The sequence below is a fragment of the Lissotriton vulgaris genome, chromosome 11 (genome assembly GCF_964263255.1).
Source record: "Lissotriton vulgaris chromosome 11, aLisVul1.2, whole genome shotgun sequence".
In the NCBI taxonomy this organism is placed as follows: Eukaryota; Metazoa; Chordata; class Amphibia; order Caudata; family Salamandridae; genus Lissotriton; species Lissotriton vulgaris.
Genome location: NC_141699.1, coordinates 51056172 through 51078644, shown reverse-complemented (window position 1 = coordinate 51078644; position 22473 = coordinate 51056172). Strand labels below are relative to the sequence as shown.

The window sequence follows — 22473 nt, the reverse complement described above, 5'->3', positions numbered from 1 at the left end:
ATGCTATATTGCTCTCTAAAGTCCTGGCCAAAAGATTGAGCAGAGTTGTGACCTCACTGGTTCATGAAGTTCAGTGTGGGTTCAGACCTGGAAGGTGTATGCACATGAATACATGTCGGTTTATCTCATGTCTTTCATTCAGTGGCTAACAGCGACATCCGGGCGGCAGTTGTTGCCCTGGATATTGAAAAAGCTTTTGATATGCTACGGTGGGAATATCTATGGGAGGTGCTGAGAAGAATGGGTTTTTTGACAGAAATATATTGTGTCTCTTAAACTGCTTTACAAAAAGCCGAGAGCCAGAGTGTGAAAAGAAGGTCAGGTTTAGAAGATTATAAAAATTGAACGAGGCACGCAACAGGGTCGCCCTCTATTGCCACTGCTTTTTGCCCTGGTGATAGAACCCCTGGCTGTGGGACTGAGGAGTGACATTGCACCGTGTGGCATAGTTGTAGATGGCCGCACACACGTGATTTTATTATGTGCAGAGGAAGCGCTCCTATGCATTAGACAGCTGGAGGAGGCGATCCCGGTACTTCTGGAGAAACTGGCCTCCTTTGGTGCTGCCTCTGGTCTCTACATCAATCATCGTAAATCAATACTGTTCCCACTGGCTGCCCTCACAAGGGGATTCAGAAAAGGGGGTGGTGATGAACAGAGTGTCTGAATTAAACAGACCACTCTTACCCAGTCCAAAGATCAGGGCTTGATCTATCACCGTTATTTATCTCACTGCCCCATCCCAGCTCAGAACCTGGCTATATGCAAATCAGTCTGTCCCTGGCCCAGTGCATCATGGGAACAGGGCAGACTAAACTACCAAGCCAATTCTTCACCAGAAAGGAGACAAGCTACCGGGGACCGGTTTCTGGCATTTCAGCCGTCTTCGGCCCGGCTTGCTTGAATCCTGATGGAGCAGTGAGAAAGGGACTCATGTCTGAGTATACCCTGCCACACCTATAGTGGCCAAAACGATTCAGAAAAGGGGGTGGTGATGAACAGAGTGTCTGAATTAAACAGACCACTCTTACCCAGTCCAAAGATCAGGGCTTGATCTATCACCGTTATTTATCTCACTGCCCCATCCCAGCTCAGAACCTGGCTATATGCAAATCAGTCTGTCCCTGGCCCAGTGGGAACAGGGCAGACTAAACTACCAAGCCAATTCTTCACCAGAAAGGAGACAAGCTACCGGGGACCGGTTTCTGGCATTTCAGCCGTCTTCGGCCCGGCTTGCTTGAATCCTGATGGAGCGTGGAAGGGTATTCTCAGATGTGAGACCCTTGCTCATTGCACCATCAGGATTCAAGCAAACCGGGCCGAAGACGGCTGTAATGCCAGAAACCGGTCCCCGGGAGCTTGTTTCCTTCCCAGTGTAAGAATTGGCTTTTGTAGTTTGGTTTGCCCTGTTCCCATCATGCACTGGGACAGGAACAGACTAATTTGCATACAGCCAGGTTCTGAAACTGGGATGGTGCAGTGAGCTAAAAAACGGTGTTGGATCTAGCCCTGATCTCTTGACTGGGTGAGAGCTTTCTGCTTAATTCAGAGACTCTGTCCCTCACCACCCCTTGTTGTAAATATTTTTGTCCACCCTAAGCGTGGAAGGGTATTCTCAGATGTGAGACCCTTGCTCATTGCACCATCAGGATTCAAGCAAACCGGGCCGAAGACGGCTGTAATGCCAGAAACCGGTCCCCGGGAGCTTGTTTCCTTCCCAGTGTAAGAATTGGCTTTTGTAGTTTGGTTTGCCCTGTTCCCATCATGCACTGGGACAGGAACAGACTAATTTGCATACAGCCAGGTTCTGAAACTGGGATGGTGCAGTGAGCTAAAAAACGGTGTTGGATCTAGCCCTGATCTCTTGACTGGGTGAGAGCTTTCTGCTTAATTCAGAGACTCTGTCCCTCACCACCCCTTGTTGTAAATATTTTTGTCCACCCTAAGCGTGGAAGGGTATTCTCAGATGTGAGACCCTTGCTCATTGCACCATCAGGATTCAAGCAAACCGGGCCGAAGACGGCTGTAATGCCAGAAACCGGTCCCCGGGAGCTTGTTTCCTTCCCAGTGTAAGAATTGGCTTTTGTAGTTTGGTTTGCCCTGTTCCCATCATGCACTGGGACAGGAACAGACTAATTTGCATACAGCCAGGTTCTGAAACTGGGATGGTGCAGTGAGCTAAAAAACGGTGTTGGATCTAGCCCTGATCTCTTGACTGGGTGAGAGCTTTCTGCTTAATTCAGAGACTCTGTCCCTCACCACCCCTTGTTGTAAATATTTTTGTCCACCCTAAGCGTGGAAGGGTATTCTCAGATGTGAGACCCTTGCTCATTGCACCATCAGGATTCAAGCAAACCGGGCCGAAGACGGCTGTAATGCCAGAAACCGGTCCCCGGGAGCTTGTTTCCTTCCCAGTGTAAGAATTGGCTTTTGTAGTTTGGTTTGCCCTGTTCCCATCATGCACTGGGACAGGAACAGACTAATTTGCATACAGCCAGGTTCTGAAACTGGGATGGTGCAGTGAGCTAAAAAACGGTGTTGGATCTAGCCCTGATCTCTTGACTGGGTGAGAGCTTTCTGCTTAATTCAGAGACTCTGTCCCTCACCACCCCTTGTTGTAAATATTTTTGTCCTCACAAGGGGGGCACCTCTGGACCTTCTGTCAAAAATGGTGATGGTACCTCGTTGCCTGTATATCTTGCAGAATTCTTTCTGCAGTATACCAAAATCCACATTTGACACGCATAATAGTTTACTGATTTCTCTGGTGTGGGCAGGTGGAAAGAGTAGAGTTAAGTTAAAAATGCTCAAGCTGGACTTGAACTCCGGGGATTGTGTTTACCTGATTTTAGGTTATTTTTTATGGCAGGATTGTTACAATATACAGCGCATTGGTGTATGGAAGGTTGTACAATAGATAAAGAGTTACTGGTGTATTGGAGCGATGAGTCTTGGTTACAAAGGTATTTAATGATGGGTTCCAAAGTCCCCAGGGATTGCCCCCACATAATGAGGCAAGAAGCTGTGCCCTGGGAACAAGCAGTCACTTTGCTGCTTCGCAAGGCACCTTATGCTGTAGCCCTCCAGATCCAATGGCTACGGGGATTTCAGAGTATCCAGGCATCTATGGATATTTTAAACTTGTATGAGGGAGGATGTGTATTGACAGAAGATCTGTACCACAATGGAAACTCTCTGACCTTTCATGAAGCACAGGATTACTTCCAGTATGCCAAAATCTTGCATACGATCCATGAGATATAAACCACCTGCCCGGAGGAGCCACAGGAGTTGCGCACATTGGCAACAATGTTAGACCCAGGTTCTAGTGGGGCCCTAACCTTGTGTACATACTAAGCCCTGAAGGACAACTGTACAGCCAATTTATCAGTTACTGGGGGAAATGGGACAAAGACCTTCCTCTCCCATTGACAGGCAGGGAATGGAAGAGAGCTCTGGCCCAGGAGGCTAAAGTAACAAGTAATGCCAGGTTTAAGCTCATCCAATTCCATTATTTGCATTGCACATACCTGACCCCATAGTGCTGCACGCAGTTTACCCCTGGGCTGGTCACATCCTGTCCTTGATGTGGCATGGACCCTGCCACATTCCTCCATATGACATGGACTTGCATACGTTTGCAGCCGCACTGAAACCAAGTGGTACAGACTCTCCGCTCTGGTCCGACAATACGAATAGAAGTCGCTATAAAGCAGTGTCTGTTGGGCATATTCCCAACCCCAAAGCAGGGGACACATATAAGGCTTACATTTGCCTTTTTGTGGTTGCTTCTGGTTGTGAGTAGTTGGCCTGGGATATGCTGTTCACTAATTGAAGTGGGTACCCTGCACCAATCCAAATGACCCTTATGATGTATGGGGTCAAAGATAACCATTAGAAAGCTGTCCTAGTGGTAGCTGTGGAGAGCAGCCTTCAGGTTTAATTTTGAAGGAATGTAAAGTAGCTTGTTTTACCAGAATATTTACCTCGTGAATGACTAAATTAAGGAGAACAACACAGTAGTTATATAAAATATGTATTTATTAATATAACACTCTTTACTATCTTCTACACGGGGATAGAACACAAAGCACACAATACGAGATAAATAGAACAGTTGTATGTATCACAAAACACAGTGGACTCCTGCTGAGACACCAAACCATTTACTAAAATAGTGGTATAACAATCACAACTTGACTAGAGACAGTGCCTAGTGCACATCGAATCTCTGGGACCCCAAGGAATCACCCAAGGTGATGACCAGGATAGAACCCAACTACCTCAGATGCATTCTCCTCAAAACCCGCTCTGCCGCAAACACGCCGTTGAACTTTGGGACCTACTCGACTCAACTTCCCCAGACATCGCCTTCCTGACTGAGACCTGGCTGAACCCCTCCACGGCATCCGACATCGCCATAGCCATCCCAGAGGGCTACAAGCAGGGACCGCACCAACGGAGTAGGTGGACGAAACGCCATCGTCCACAGGAACACTCTTAGAGTCTCGACCAACTCCTATGACACCCTCAGCACCGCCGAACACCTGCACTTCAAGATCCACACTGACCCCAACACCACCCTCAGAGGAACCCTTGTCTACAGACCTCTGGACCCCGACCACAGTCCAGCGACTCCATTGTTGACGTTGTCAGCACACATGCACTCGCCTCCATGGACTACATCCTCCTCGGGGACCTGAACTTCCACCTCGTGAACAGCAACAACCACAACTCCACCACCCTGATCGACAACCTCTGACTCAGACAACTCGTCACAACACCCACCCACTCTGCCGGCCACACGCTTGACCCCATCTTCTCCACAAGCTCCCACATCTCCTTCAACCACACCACTAAACTCCAATGGACCGACAACCGCTACTTCCACTTCACCTTTCGGAATCCCACCATGCACCACCACACCCAACAGATGCCTTGCTGCTGCTGGAGCAAATTTACCGAAGACCAGCTAACAACAACCCTCGCCCAGAGCCCATCCGACGACTTCACCGACCCAGACTCCGCCCCCATCAACTTCAGACAGTGGTTCGACGACTGCGCCAACACCCTCATCCACTCAAGAAACCCTCCAACAGCCACACCAGCAAGAAAGCCAGCTGGTTCACTGTAGACCTGCAGGCCTCCAAGCAAACCTGCCGAAAGCTAGAGAAGAACTGGCACGGCGAACGAACACCAGACAGCTACACAGCCCACAAGAAAGCCACCCGCAGACACCATCACCTCATCAGATCCGCCAAAATGGCCTCCTTTAAAGACCACCTAGACAACAACGCACACAACATAAAAGATCTCTTCAACATTGTGAAAGAATTCTCCAACCCCAGCTTCAACACGAATGACATCCCACCTTTGCAAGACCTGTGCAACGCGCTGGCCTCTTTCTTCCATTGCAATCTCGCAGACATCCATGACAGCTTCCACGCTATGACCACCCCGACAACCACTGAGACCCCCGCCCCAAGGACCACCATACGCACCAACCGCCTGCTCTACCGGACCAACATAAACGACGACGACACCATCAAGATCATGAACATGAACACCATTCACTCCGGTTCTCAGTCATACGCATGCCCGCACCACATCTTCGACAAAGCCAGCACCGCCATCGAACCTCACCTCCGGAAGACCATCAACATTTCCTTTGAGACAGACACCTTCCCAGAGAGCTGGAAGCATGCCGAGATCAACGGCCTTCTCAAAAAACCCAAGGCCGACCCCAAAGATCTCAAGAACTTCCGGCCCATTTCCCTGCTCCCGTTCCCGGTGAACAACAAACAACTACAGCACCGCAACTGCCCTCATTGCCGTCACCGATTACATCAGGTACCTGCTAGGCAACAGAGAAACCATGGCCCTCATCCTACTGGACCTGTCAGCCACCTTTGACGTGGTCTGCCACCGCACACTATGCACAGGCCTCCACGGCGCAGGGATCCAAGAGAAGGCCCTGGACTGAACCACCTCCTTACTCTCCGGCAGAACAGGAGCGTCCGCCTTCCCCCCTCCCGCTGCAAAGCCACCAAGATCATCTGGGGTGTACCCCAGGGCTCATCCCCCAGGCCAACGCTGTTTAACACCTACATGGCACCGCTCACCCACGTCGCCCGACTGCACGACCTCAACATCATCTCTTATGTCGATGACACCCAGCTGATCTTCTCCCTCACCAAGGACCCTCACACCACCAAAACCAACGTCCACAAAGGTTGAGGAACAGTCGGCTGAAGCTGAACTCGGACAAGATGGAGGTCCACATCCTCAGACCCACCCCCTCGGCCTGGGAGGACTCCAGGTGGCCAACCGCACTGTGAACAGCTCCAACACCCACCGACCTGGCATGCAACCTAGGGGTCATCCTTGACTTCACCCTCTCCATAACCAAGCAGGTCATTGCTGTCTCTTCGTCCTTCTTCAGCACCCTCCGCATACTCTGCAAGATCTACAATTGGATCCCCACCGAAACAAGAACAGTCACCCAGGCCCTCGTCAGCAGCAGGTTGAACTATGGAAACGCCCTCTATGCAGGAGCCTTGGCCAAACTCCTGAAACGGCTTCAACACATCCAGATTGGCTCTCCACGCCTAATCCTCAACATCCCTCACTGTAGCCACCCAATCTGGGAGACCTTCACTGGCTCCCTGTCAACAAGAGGATAACCTTCAAGCTCCTCACCCACGCACACAAGGCACTCCCTAACACCAGACTAGCGTACCTCAACAAACGTCTCAGCTTCTACACACCCACCCACCAGCTCTGCTCCACCGACCTTGCCCTCGCCACAGTCCCCCGCATCCAAAGAGCTACCTCCGGTGGCAGATCATTCTCCCACCTCGCCCCCAATAACTGGAACACCCTCACCACCCAACTACGGCAGACCCAAGACCTGCTGACCTTCAGAAGACTTCTCAAGACCTGGCTTTTTAAAGTCAAGGGCTGTCGAGCTCCACCAAAGTCCATCATGTTCAGACGGTCGAAGGTCAGGGGTTTCTTCTTGTAGAATCTTGTCCACATAAAATCTAAAGTCTTACAGCCAGGTACACCCACTGGAGATGTTTAGGCAGATTCATGGGACCCTCCTAGGGAAGGGGCAGGGCAGAGAGGTGGCTACACCTTTGTCCATTTTCACACCAAAGCAGGAGCCAATGGCTGTGAGAACTGGTCTGAGCTGGACTATGCACAAGGACACCAAATGTGGCCCAGGTGCAGACTTTCAGGCACTCTCAGAGTGAACCTATCCAGCCCCAAAACACTAAATCCTGTCTGGGAGGCTGTCACACCTCCCTGGGACAGAATGCCTTTGGTGCTGCCTTCCTCTGCTTGGCTCAGCAGCAGGCGGGCAGAAATGTGTCTCTGATCGGTAGCATCCATTTAATGCTGTCCGGGTTGACACAGGTTTGACCAGTGACCCCATGAAGCTCGCTTCTGAAGGGTGGAATCATACCTCCCACAACAGTTATTGGTGTGGAGGTATGATTCCAAGGTGTTTGATACCAAACACAATATGTTTCTATGCAGCTGTTTTTGAGATAGCATTTACCACAAGGTTATAATGCACCTCTACCCATATGTCCAGCTGAGTCACAGACAACGAGGGAGAATAGTCTCCAAAGGCTGCAGAGAGGCTCTGCTCATGCAGGTGCACCCTCTCACCTCAAACCCAGCACCCTGCCTTCAGGATTGTTAAGGCATGCAATAGAGGTAACTTCTAAGTTGTAAGTGTTGTGACCAATAGATATAGTGAACCTATATCTAAGTAAGTGGTGCAAGCACAAGCTTATACAGGTTGCAGTAGCAGACCTGTAGTACCATTTTTCATGGCCTCCCATGGGTGGCATAATACAAGATTCAGCCCATGGGAGGCCTCTGGGGTACCTATGCCCTGGGTACCTGGGTATCGTAAACTAGGGACTTATAAGGGTACCCCAGTTTTCAATCTGTAGTGTACCAAAGTAGATGCATAACAATTTTAGTGGGAAAGCAGATAGACTGGGGTCCTGATTAGTAGGATCCCAGTCAGACTTGTCAAAAACCAGCAAAAGACCAGGCAAAAAGTGGGGGTAACTATGCAGTCATATCCTCCCTTCCTATACAGCCCAAAAGACAAATTGCAATTAAACTGGATCGGTTCAGTGCCCCCTACACTAGATAAATGGTACACAGATATGCCTAAATGGGGTGTGGCAGAAGAACGTCACCTTATGGCTGTGAGATTCGATGAGAATGCTGAGCGAGATGTGACTGTATGGGGACTGATGCTGCCAGACATGTCTTCGACGATAGCTCAGGACCTTGACACCACTGTGCCTACACACTCACTCACGACATGTTGACACCTAGCGTAGACAATGCTTGCAAATGCCTCCTCCTCTCCAATGCTAAGTTAATAATTCCAGTTCACCTGACTATATAGATAATGATTCTTATTACTGCACTCTGCTGCTAGGGAGGCGGAGGTGGGAAGGGTTTCATTTTGTTGTTGTTTTAATTGTTTATATATCAGGTTTTATATATATAAAAACTAAAATACATTGCAATATGTAGTGTACTACGGGTATGTAGTATACTACGGGTGTGTTGTGCTGATGTTGGTTAGCATGGACGCTACTTACACAAAAAGTATGGTGGTTATCCATGTAAAATGTACATGCTACTTGTGTAATATGTGATATGATGCAATGATGCAATGTTGCTAATAAAAACAAGTTATAAAAAAAAAGTGTCCAACATTTGGACTCTTTTATATGTTTTGTGTGTACTGTACACATCCGCCTAATACATTCTAATGGTGTCCACTATGTATGTTTTAGCATGTGTTTCTTTTGAATTTTTCTTTTTTTCTTCCTGATTTATTTAATTATGTGTGTTCTTTGGTTATTTTGTATGGATAAGTATATTTTATGTTAATGTCCTTTGATGTGCATGTGTGCTTTTCTCCCATTAATCACGTCACATTGTGCACATATCGAATTCAAGTGCCTGTTGGCATAAGCGTAGAAGGGGAATCTCATTAACATCCATCCTCACCAATTACTCATTACCAACCTGAGAACAGAGTGGTATATGGTGGGGAACTTTTCCGTCATTTGGCTAGCAATATACAAGGAAAATTATTCATATATCAATATTTGCTCCGCTTCTCTGCAATGAAATAACCCCATGGTCACAAAGATCGGTCATAGCCATCATCTGCACACGCCACAATATTTAGGGCACACAGACATGATATATTCAGGGGTCCAAGGGCTCATGCCGGGGGGCGCAGGATGTTGGAATAGTAAAATTTACTATTCCAACTCCGGTCTGTGTGGACTTTAGGGAAGGTGTTGGATTTTAAATCCAACACCTTCTCCCCCCCTCCGCAAGTCGGTGTAATAACTTGCGGAGTAATGGTATGCGTTGTCACAACGCAGTCGTTGTAATGACCAAGTTGTGACAGCATTCGGACTCACGGATGCAGGGTGAAGGTGCTTCACCTTACTGTTTATGTGACCCAGATTTCTGCACCATACAAAGCAGTACTTTGGGCTTTTGCACAGTAAGGTTCCAGGGCAGGAAAAATTGAATGCGAGTATGTATTCTTCCTAAAGCTGAGATTAGCTTTTGATGTATTTTTAGAATGCTCTCTTATTTATTTGCTGGCCCCACTTTAATTTATCAGACAGGGCCTTACCCAGATACAATCACAATTACAATCAACCATATACGATCAATAAGAATAGAGGCCTGGGAAGGCCACGCGAGGTAGCAATAATTATTAAAAGTTACAGGACGATTAGGAGGGAACACATTTTATGAAGTACCCAGATACAATCACAATATGGTGCGACACGTGAAAAACTTGCACCCCAATAACTTTGCTCGAGCTGCAACACGGAGGTTGCAGGACTACCCACCTGCTTTTGCACCAAGCACATAAACTACTGAAGCAGAATTTTCAGCAAGCAGTCCACACCCACAAATTGATCCTGATTTTGCTGACGTTAAAATTGTATGCATTTATTGCGATAAACTTTTGTGTTATAGGTAACAATCTATTGATTTGATAAACGCAGGATGCAGAAGCATTGCTGTCCTCGACATTAGTTTTATTTTTTTTTCATTCTTTTGTTCCAGTTGGACACTTTTTGGGTTCAAGTTCCATTTTTTTGGTTTTAAAAAAAACTTGTTGACAAAACACAAAAAAAAGAAAACTAAAAACACAAAAAAAACTGTTCTTTTTAGAACTATCTTCACTGGTCAAAGAAAGAACTATATTTTTATGTTAGTGTATAAAAGTTTTTCAGAATAAATGTGAGGTTCAAAAATGAATGAATGAAAACATTACTAGTGTATGGTGAATGTGAAAGTGCAGAACTATAAGGAAGTGCTACAGCATCTATAAGGTGTTTACCTATAGTATACTGTAGTACCTCTGAAGCACTTGAATGTAACATATCCATATAATATGGTACAAGTCAATGCTTCAAGTTGTACTGCTAGTGAAACTGCCTAGGTGAATTTGTATGTGTTAGGGGTAGATATACAAACCCCTTGTGCCTCTTTTAACACAGCCGTTACGTCACTTTTGTGATGCACTGGTAGTGTAAAAGATGTGCCATGGTGTGTGGACGGTGCATCACATTATAAAGCCCTTCGCCAGAAGGAGGTGATATCACAGTACACATTAACTGTCATATCTCTTGGAATGTACCACTTATTGTACAACTGCTGATTAGTGTTTTAATGTACTGGATGGATTCTTTTAAAATAGTATACATATAAGCAAATAGTGCTTTATGGTCAGTTCAATACTGAAACAGAAGTGTGATAGTTTGTTTACTGGAAGTGTAAGATACAGATTGGGGAATTGAATGTATAAAAGACAAGTTTGCTGGTGCATAAAAGACTACATGCATGGTCTATTGGGGTTTTCTCATGAACTACTGAATGGATTTACTCCATTTAACAAAATGCACAATCTGCAAACCGAACTCTACCTCTCTGCCGAATTTGGTGCAATTACATTAGCGTATGCGTATGGTACGATGATAAAAAAACAATGTTAAAGGAATTATATAGAATACAATTTTAATATATTGGAAAAAAAAAAAAATAAGCAGAAAAATATTTTTCAATTTAGTATTGTTATTATTTTACATTAAGAATATGAAATATAATGTAAAAATTAAAATAAATATTTTTATTAAAAAGTTAAGAAATTGGTATAAAAAGAAATAAATATAATTATTAATACATTTATAATTATCATTTACAAAACCTTTGAAATTCGCTGAAAAAATCATAGGTTTCACACCCGTTATAGTTAGGACTTAGCATTTAAAAAACCTTTGAAATTCACTGAAAAATCCATAGGTTTCAGCCACGTTATAATTAGGAATTAGCATTTAAAAAACCTTAGAAATTCACTGTTAAAAACATAGGTTTCACAGATGTTATAGTTAGCTGGACATTTCACTCATACAAAACCATAGAAATTCCCCCGTTATAGTTAGTTCAGCTAGCTATAACTTGTGTGCCCGTAATGCACTGCTGATGACGTTTCATATTACATCACTCATGACATGATGACATCATCCAGTGAAGGTGTGTCTTTCTGAAAAATAAATATTTTTTATATATGTATATCTTAAGGTCGATGGAAGAATAAATGGGTAAATAAGTGTCTAAATGGATCTGTTTTTTGTCAAAATGATTGCATAAGTGACTTAATAAGTGTATCTTAGCGAATACATGTATTAGTGAGTAATGTTTAAATATTTAAATATCTGTATCAGTGTCTCACTTTGTGTATAAGTGGCTGCATGTGTTGGTGAGTAGCCACGTGAGTGTCTACATGGGTTATTAGTTGTTTTTTTGAGTATCAGTATGAGTGTCTGTATGGTTTGGTGGGGTTATTACTTAGCGCATAGATGCATGAATGACTGACTCACTGTATGTGTTTTGAAGACGGCATGTGTGCAGGACTGTATGGGTGGATGATTGTGTGTATGGGTGTGTTAGTGAGTGAATGACTGTCTCAATAGTATCTTTATGAGTAACTACATATGTTTTAAACTAGTATATGTGAGTATTGATGTATATAAGTGAGTATGTATGACTATGACAGATTGGAAGTGTTTGTGTATAAATAAGTATGTGTTTCTATAACTGATTGTTTAAGAGAGTAAGTATGTGTACGTTTCTGTAGAAATAAGTGTAGTGGTGTGTGTAGAGCTGTATATGAAAGTAAATGGATGTTTGATAGTTTATTTGCATGTGTGAGTATGTGTGTGAATAACTCTATGTATAAGTGTAGGTTTGTAACAGAATGTATAGGTGTATGAGTACATTTGATGAGTGAGTACATGTACGAGTGACTATATAGAACTATTGGTGAATGAGTGGATGTGTATGTAGATTTTGGAATTACTGAATAGGTTGTTCTAACTGGTATTGATAGCTCCATTTTTTTGAAAAATGTTGTTTCTATTTTTGAATTTGTGTATCAAGCAATATATTACACTGAGAGCAGGTCTGCCACTCTTTCACAAGGATGATGTCATCAGTGATGTCCTTTGAAATGTCATCAGTGATGTAATGAGTCTTGTCACTGACCATAACATGAGTGATGTAATATGTGATGTCATCAGCAGTGCTTTGCTTGCGTGCGAGTTATAGTTAGCTGAACTAACTACAGCAGGGGAATTTCTATGGTTTTGTATAAGTGAAATGTCCAGCTAACTATAACATCTGTGCAACCTATGGTTTTTTTCAGTGAATTTCAAAGGTTTTTTAAATGCTACTTCCTAACTATAATGTGGCTGAAACCTATGTTTTTTTCAGTGAAAAAATATATATATATATCCAACTTGTACGAGTGGGGATAAAAAATGAAGTAAGAATAGAGTCACCGGAAATAATGAGCAGTGGCTAAAATGTATGGGCATGTTAAGTAAAACACAGAGTCTAGGCACTATGTGTGTTATTCCCCTCAGTGCTTGCTTCTGTAAATATCACAACACTCAAAATAAAGATATGAATATGAATTGTATTAAATATTCTGATCTCTTCATCCCACACACATGCACACACACACACATGACATTCCCATTTTACCACTAGTATTGTGAATAGTAAAACTTTATTTTCCAGACCCTTTTCAATCACTCTCTGCCTCTTGTGGCCTCTCCTCTTCTCGCTAATTCTTTCTCTCCCTTTCTCTCTCTTCTTCTGACCACTCTATTGTTCATGTTTACTCTTGTTCGCCCTCTGTCTTTTTCTTTCCCTCTTTCTGTCTCTTCTTTGCTCCACTTGTCTCTTGCTCTCCCTCACTCTCTCTCTCTCTCTCTCACTATCTCTTCTCTCCATCTCCTTCACTTTTTCTATTTCATCCTCTCTCTTCCCTCGTGCTCTCTCTGTTTCTCTTTCTATTCTGTCCCTGTTTTACACTACTGTTTTTTCTCTCTTGATCTGTCACTAATTCTCTTTCTTTTTCTCCCACTTTCTTTCTCTCTCTACCTTCACATTTTTTTATCTTTCAATCCCAATTTCCTTCTCTTGTTCTCTATCTTGTCTCTTTCTGTCTCTTGGTCTTATTCTCGTCCTCCATTTCTCTTGTTCTCACTCCCTCTCTTGTGTTCTTGATTCCCTTTATTCCTCCCTCTCTCGGTCCCTGTTCCCCTCCATCTCTCCATATCCATCTCTCTATCTTACCTGTTCTCTCACCGTCTCTATCTTTTTCTCACCCCAGCTTTTCTTATCCTCCCTCTTTCTCTCTTTCTTTGTTCTCTCCCCTCTTTCTATCATTACTTTTCTTTCTTTTTTGGTCTCACCCTCTTTTTTCTCCTGCTTATTCTTGTTCTCTCTTTCTTCCTCTCTCTACCTCTTGCTCTATCTTTATCTTTCTCTGTCCCTTCCATGTTCTCTCTCTCTCACCCTTCTCCCTGCCTCCCTGTGATTGGGTGAGATTGATGTGAGTTGCACTTAATATATACATTTATGGTTTCAAATATAGTAAATATTTCATTTCTCTCTGTTTCTTTGCAGCTGATATAGATGTTGTTCGCCTCTCGAATGCTGCGGATCCGTGTGCTGGGGTTGTGCTGGTTACGATAAATGGCACTGAAGGAACAATTTGTGACTTGTATTGGGATATGACCGATGGCGCAGTGGTCTGCAGACAGCTGGGGTGTGGAGTGCCAATCTCAGCGCCTGGAGGGTCTGTCTTTGGAAAACCTCGAAACATGATTCCTAGAATATCCAATGTGGGCTGCAGAGGAGATGAGTCCAGCGTGTTAAAATGTTCCTATAGCTCCAACCCACAAGTTTCTTGTGATAAAAAAAGGGATGCGTCCGTACACTGCACAGGTAAGAATCTCGTCAGATCCCACAAAGTAATTATGAAAAATCAGTCAAAATGTGGGTGAAAAAATATTGGAATTATTTGTACACTTTTGGTTTGTGTTTCTTGGGTTTTTTCTACACAAACTCTTCATTCTCTCCCACTTCCCAAATTCTAACCAGGAGGAAAGTTATTCAGTTGGCAATAAAGATCTGGCTCTCCCGGTTATTGTCCTTCCATTTTATACCCTCTTGAAATATGTTTGTTTTCCTTCTAAAAACTGGTTTGTAATATCTTTGCCAATAGTGGGGATTCACGTTAGATTCAAAAAGTGAAGTTTATATTCAAATATTTGCATTTTTTACCCCAGACTCAGATCCAATGCAAAAAATGGCCATCTCTATGGGGTTGATGAAGGAGTTATATCAACCCTAAGGGATCTAGGTCTGAATGTTGAAATAATTCCACCTCCTTTTCCTCTTCCTCCCTTGTGTTCAGTCATTTCTTTATGATATATAGCCCTTTATTAATGCTTGATCTGCTTTTCAAAATGCTACCTCTCTTCGAGTAATTATTATGGAATTTAACTTTGATATTTCATCTAACACTGAAATCTGGTCTGACCTGGTGCAAAGTCGGACTTCAGCCAGCACCACATTAGGGAGACAAGCCCACAGCCACACCTGAAGAACAGCAGACGGCATGGAGCCATTGAACATGCAGACCGAACACCCAAGACGGCAACAACACCCACCGCCACCAACCCCAGGACCCCCCTGGACACCCACCACCCCCCCAGACCAGCACTGAGGCAGCGTAGACAAACACAGCGACCCCAGAAAATGCACCAACCTCACAGACCCAACATCAGAGAATGTCATTGCCCAGTACAGGCTCAAAGGGGCAACCCACCTCCGCATCCTGACCACCATTGGCCATCGGCTGACGGTATCAAAACAGCAGACAACCAACATCCCACGTCAGACAAAGCTGCTGGCTGTGATACACCTGTTGGTCCCTGCTTCCCTCCAACCAATACCTGCCCAAGGCGGAGTCACACAGCCAGGTGAATCCAAGTCCCTCACAACGGCCATGGATGACACCATCAGCTTGGTACCCCAGTACCAATACTTCCCCCACACTGCGCCGGAACAGGCAGATACCAAGCAAGGCGTGTACACCACAGCTAGATTGTCACACTGTTCAGGAGTCAATTGACTGCACACATGTCCCACTTGTGCCCCCTTGCAACTGCACACAATAAGCGCATCTGAAAGCGCATGTATCCCATGAATGTGCAGACACTACTGAACCACCGGGGAATCTCCCCCAACGTCGCCACCAACCACCCAGGCAGTGTGCATGATGCATACACCTCCGACAGTCAATCATCAACTTGCACTACCAGGATGACACACACGAAAATGCACTGCTCGTTGGCCAAATACCAAATGCACACACCACACGCATGTGGGAAGCAGGCTAGTGACTGATGAATGAGAATGTACACAATGCTAAGTAAGGCATGGATGTGAGGGCCAGACTGCGGTATGCAGACCATACACACATCCATGTTGACACACACCAATGGTGTTTGGAGTGTTGTGGACAATGGACGCAACCATGTCACCACAGCCAGTGAGGAAGATCACTGGCTGGAATGTAGCCCCCCCTGTAAGCATAAACGGAGTTGGCTGGCCTGGGGTACGCCAGCCTCGCATAGGGGTATGAATAAAAGGCACGTAACTCTGGGCATTGTCCTCTTCCGGAATCCCCAATGTCTCTGCCAGGCCTTCTCCTCTCACCCCACCATGAATCTGATGCTATCTCCATGAGCGGGGTTGCCTGTGATCCTGTGCGCCTGCTGCACCCCGGTACTAGCAACACCCACCCCTGTGCACCCAGGCCACAATGCCAACCTGCCAACACCGGCATGTGTCAAGGAGGGCCCACCACATGCCAGTGCTTGCTCCAAGCCCAATGCCCATGACCCTGGCAACCTGCTACGGCCATCGCGGCCTCAGCGAGCAAGGCGCGCAGTACTCCTTTCTCGTTTGCGTACTCCACCGACTGACAAAGCAGACTAGTAGGTCACACATTTGGAACTGAGTCTTCATTGATGACACCATGGCAGAGGACGATGATTATGGCTGACTTGAAATCACTACACTCCCTTCAATGTGGTGCCACCAAGCCTGTGCATAGCATTAAAACTGCACGTGCATGTGGGCCCACACGGACTACTGCCCGCGGCCTACGCTGCGCTCGAGTAGGTTACCAAATTGGAACTGGAAATTGATTATTCAAAGGCATAGTACATATCATTGCATAAGGAGAGGCATAAAAGGATGATGCGTTGCAGTCAGAAGGGAAAAAGGATCATCGTTATGGATGTGATCGAACACTACAGGCAAATGCCGTGGTGTCACTATCTATGTGCATCGCGAGCCTACGACGCGTGGCTGTGGGCCACTGCTGACCACTGCCTCTGGCCTACATTACATCAATGTTGCTCACACCTGTTGTGGATGCCATCATCTGCCTGATCCCCTGCTCAGCACCCCAGGTGCCACTGACTCAGTTTACCGCAACCCATGGACCGTTGCTGATAGAGTTTTGTGCTGTGGAGAGGTTGAGCGGCAATGTCACCTCAGGCAGTGTGGGGGATATGGGAATTTGATGAGGAAGATGATGCAGGTCTAACACACCCCACTGCATCAGCACTAGGGATCTCGTAAATGGACACAATCCTTGTCATTTTCATCACATGTGCATGCTCAGCTCTAGTGCCCCAACCTCAGTGAATTGCAACTCACGGACACTTCTGTTTGCATGTTGGGTGCCCTCTGTACTTCCTCTGGCTCCCTCCATGCTGCTCAGCAGTTGTCTCTGTAATGCTGGTGTTTTCAGTTTCCATTTTAATGGTGTTCACTGTTCAAGTTGTTGCCAGCACCAAGCACTTTGTACAGGCTGGCTTACACTCACACCACACACATCCAGCACAGGTGTCACTGTACATGTGGCCCTGCCAATAAAGTGGCTGGGCACACGTGCCGTAGCCAGTTCAGCATAATATCTGCATGTGTCCCTGTGGTCTTGAGGTAGGCATGAGGGCCCAGGGCCCTACGACATTGCATTATGCTGTGTACAGCGGGTACAGACATTTCACCGCAGGCAGCGGGTTAGACCTTGGACATGCAGCTTTGTTGTCACCCACACAATTCATAAGGGGAGTGGCCTGGGCTGCCGTACACTGGGGCCAACATGGGTGTGTGACTGATATTTGCGTGCCCCTCGGCGCGGTTCTGTACTGGAAATGTGCATCAGCATGTGTCACTATAGTCTCCTTTGTGGGGTGTAGGTGGCCCCTTGACACCCACGTATGTGATCTATTTCGCCTTCCATGGGTTCAGACTCCACCCGCACCTGTTTGGCCACCCCCTTTTGGCATTCTGACACCTGGCATTGGGCTGTATTGTGTGGGTTGATGAAGAATTGTGAGCCAGCCGTGCTTGCGGGTGCTTCCTGCAGTGTGATCTGTTGCAGGGTCTGTGTTCTCCTCTAAGTAGCTTGGCTTCCTTGGTCCTGAAGATGAGTTGTGCGGGATGTCCAAGGGCTGTTGTAAGGCATCGGTGTCGAAGGTGCGGTGGTCCTCTCTGGCATCACTGATGTGTGGACTTCTGTGCTCTGCTGGGAGTGTTGTATCTGGGGGACATGCATGTTGACATTGTGTTGACATGTTTGTCGGCGCATTGTTCTTGTTTACATGCAGACTATAGGACCATGTACAATGTGACTGTTTGGGAGGTGCAAGGTTTGGATGCGGGACCATGTACATTTGGACTTCATGACGGATGTGAGGTTGTACGCGTACATTTCCATTACACAGTTTCCAGATCTGTCAGATGTAGTGGGCCTGTTTCTGCGCGTGTGCGGATGCCTGTTGTGTCCTCTGTTCGGCAGTGTCAGGTTTGCGCATTGTACCACATTGTTGTCAATGTGGGTGTGCTGTTCCTGCTATGTGTGTGTGCTGGAGTGATCCAGGGTCATTGTGGGTGTGCAGTGTGCTACACATTGTTGTGCATGTGTGCCATTGTGCACATCTCCCCTAGTCCCCCCAGTCCCTAGTCGTTAATCACCATGTTGATGTTGTGTCAGGTCCTCTCAAGCTGTGTCCGTACTCCTAACTACTCGCACCATCTCCGCACTGTTGACTGTGGCCACCATTTCCTCCAGCTCCTCCTGTGGCGCAGGATTCTTACCTCCTGTCGCCGTTGCTGTCTTCCTGTTGGCAGCAGGTTTGTGCCTGGTTTAGTTTCTCACTTCATGCCAGCGCCTCTTGGCATCTTCGATTGGCCTCTTCGACTGCATTCCCAGTGGTCTACTTGTGGGTCAGTTGCTGGTAGTGTTCTGTCACCTCTGTGATGCTGATCTGCACCGTGTCTTCCTCTCCCTCTTCTCCTTGGCCGTCCCTGCTGTTATTTGCTGGTGGTCGCTGGGGCTTGTGGGGTTTGCATTGGCCTCTGCGCTCGGTCAAGGTGCATCCACGTTGCTATGCTCTTTTGTTTGTTTCTGTTATTTTTAAAGTGCATTTTCCCGCCAGACTGGTGGGATTTGCAGGCCTGTCGCTGTTTTGTGTTGCTTTTTGTACCGTGATTGGCCTCATCACCGGATTTTTTGCTTTTGCAATTTTGCGGCGTGGCATTGGTTTTAACGTGGTCAGTTGATGCATTATCTGGGGACTATCGCATGGGGCTGCCGTGTTGAGAATGTTTCCTTATCACAACGTAATTTTCCCACGATCGACTGGGATGTTGGGAGTTGTGTTAAGTTACTTTTGTGCTGGTTATCACACGTTCTTGAGAATATGCCCCATTGTGTCAAGATCACAGACTAGACAAGAAAGGTTGTGCTTTTATAATTAAAACTTTGAATATTGTGTTTGTATTTCCAGCTGCAGCTCCACACTGCAAGTAAGAAACAAAGGGGATTCATTTTTTGGATGGGCAGTCACCCACCTCAAACAATATTAAAACTAACTTCTCAGGGTAAAATCCAAAGCAACTAAACTAACCTGATCTCAACCCCATTGTAGCTATGGCACGAGGAGACAGGTTCAAGTTAGAGCAATGTATAAAGTATTTATGCATTATCAAAAGAGTAATAAAGTCAAAACAACAAAGAATTTAAAGTCCAAACTGAATGTGAAAAATAGAGTAGATTTTTTTTGTGAAAAAGAATGTCTTCATAATATTAATAATCTAACAAGGAGAACAATAGATATAACTTGTTGAAGTTTTAAGTGAAAATAGCTCCAGAAAGCACTAAGTCTATGGCCAAAGTAGACCAGAAGCTGCACACACTTTGGGCAAAACAAGATGGATACCGAGGGCGTATACAACAAAAGGGACAACCCGGATAAGAGTTATATATCTGCTTAATTACAAGTACTATTGGATATAATGCAGTTTAAGTTAGGGACGTGGAATATCGGTCATGTTTGTGATGAAGTAACTTATCTACTAAGATCTAAATCAGGCTCTTAGATTCCAAAATGGAATTAGAATCTTGCAGTTGGCTGTGTCCGGAAAAATCTAATTTAACAGCTTAGATTGTTCCTTCTGTATAAGGCAGTATGTTGTGTCTGATGAGGGCCATAGGACTCAAAAACATTTTTGTTGAGGGCCCACAGGATTTGCTGCTGCTGAAAAGCTTAAAGTGGGAGGAATCTGTTTCTTTAAGCCAGGAAGCTCGCACCTTTGCTGTGTCGACTCTGATGGTTGGTGACAGTCCTCCAGCAGTTTGGAGTCAGAATTTTTTCTAAACATACACATTTTGCAGGCGTAACTCCCTTTTCTTCAACTCTTTACTAAAGGGTCCCATGTTTCACTGGAGGTCTTTTAGTGCATTTCAGTGAAGGTGATAAACTAGGTGCAGTGCTGACCAAGTTGAGAATGACCACTTGCTGACCCAGTTGAGAATGGCAATCTGGACAGTCAGGAAAATGTGGTCCTTCAGCTTGTTGTGTTCTTATAGGGTACCTGCTATTAGGAACAGGATTAGCGGTAGTCCTCCAAAGATGCTTCCAAATACGGAGTGTATGCAGTTTTGTATAACTCCAAGTACCGTCTGAAAGGTGCTTAGAAGTCCATAACCCATGGTCTTAAATAGGTTGACCATGCCAGTCATATCAGACATGTTAAAGATACGATTTACCATTTCTACGAAATCGAAAGGGCAGTTTGTATGTATAAGTGCCTGTATCCCAGCTGAAGACCTTGTGATCTTGACATCAAAAGTCTCTGGAGTGGAGGTTATGGGCATAGAGTTCTGTAAAAGCATGGCTTTCATTCTGCCTAGAGTATCAAACGTAATTAAAGAAACATTCAGTGAAGGCCATAATGGTGCCTCCCTGAATGTATGTGTCAGTGGAAACAATACTTGCACACAACAAGTAACCCTGGAGCTCAAGGTTACCAGATATGTGATGTCCCGGAGCATTCCGCAGCAGCCTTGACTGTTCAGCATCAAGTAACTCCCATTTGAAAGTAGCTCAAATGCTGGAGTAATCACGGCAGCTGGGTCACCCCTCAGATGACAGGACAACTTTGCCATGGAACCATTACAAGCCAGGTGCAGTACAATGTCTTGACATATGAGCGATCCACTTAAAGTGCTCTCACAGTTTGTGCCACTGAGAAACACTTCTCAATCCCCACTCCGGCATCAAAATCTTTATTGTAATTCCCAAGAGTCCTTAATGTATTCCTTAACCATTTTTTCAAATTTTCCTGCCTGCTTTTGTTCAAGGCAACACTGAAGCTGAAAAGTAGTGACTGGTAGAGTTATGTGGCCATGGATTAACCATTCTTTGTGGGTTGATTCTACCACTGTGAACTGTAATGTATCCAGTTTTTCGATATACAGCATTGTATATTTTGCTCCCCTTTGAACCATTTCTATCTGTTTATCTGTTAGCTTATATTCAGAAAACAGAGACGTACTGTTGATGAATTGCCAAGGCACATAGCCTGCACGCAAAGATTGCAGCAACCAGCTTAATAACATAAAAGAACTTAACTGAGATTGCCATGCTGTAATATGGCCAAATCTTGTTGTAGTGTGTCGCAGAAGATACAATGTTGCCTAAGGAATATATCCTGGAGGTCAGTGTCAATAACTCATTGTCTGCCACTGCTAGAGATTTCTCTAAATTAATACGGTCTATTTCCTGTATTCTCACTGCGGCCTCTAGTTGTGATATTTTCCACATTTTCCAAATTTCATTGTAGGCAGCATAAATGCCAGCATATATGAAACGTTTTTGCCATGTTTCCTGGGACCTAGTAAAAAGTACCTGTCCTGTGTGAGTAAGGATAAGAGATGTTTCAGCTCTGTGAGTGCTGAGGTTTCTATACAATTAAGGCACAATTTCCCAACACTGTATGACATCACTACTCCTGGATGTTGTCTCTGTACATAATGTGGATCTGGCCTATGGATACTAAACCCTTCGGTTCTACCAATGAATCGTCCCTGCAGCGTTGGACAATGTTCACACTGATGGTATGTGAACACATTTCTAGGATTAGCAGATTTATGCAAAAAATTATGAAAAAAATGCTGATAGCAATACATTGATTCATAATCTGCTGATCTCTCCAATGTTTCGCCATTAGAAAATGTAGCAGATTTTTCTAAATCAGACAACATGTTATTTACAGTTTCAGAATCCCAATCATCTGGAAATGTACTTGAGGTAATGATATCATTCAATGATATTTTGAATAAATATGGATTTCTAAAAATTTCTGTCGGGCCAAATGTATCAAAATCAACCTTGTCTCAAACTATACCATGCGGTACAGGAACTGCTGTGATATTCACTGATGACAAGTCTCTTTGTTCTCGATGAGATGATTGATGTGGTTTTAAAATTATATTCACCTTTTAGGCTGCAGAGCTTCGCCAAATGTATTCTCCATTAATAAGCATGTTGAAAACTATTACTAAGCCTAACCAGAAAGAAAGAAATGTACCCAAGTAATTATCCATAGTTCTACCCACAGTGATACCAGGTATGTTCCTTTAAGAAACTTCAGAAAGTCTTTAGCTTGCTGCTTGTG

The 22473-nt window shown here is 45.0% G+C and overlaps 1 protein-coding gene across 1 annotated transcript in view; it reads left to right on the top strand.

Moving 5' to 3' along the window:
* The window catches only part of LOC147678939 (CD5 antigen-like), a 445953-nt gene that overhangs the window by 68650 nt on the left and 354830 nt on the right, over window positions 1-22473 (top strand). The window contains exon 2 of the mRNA XM_086942689.1: window positions 14053-14373. Within this exon, the coding sequence (XP_086798815.1) occupies window positions 14053-14373 (321 nt within the window). The remainder of the gene's footprint in view (window positions 1-14052; window positions 14374-22473) is intronic.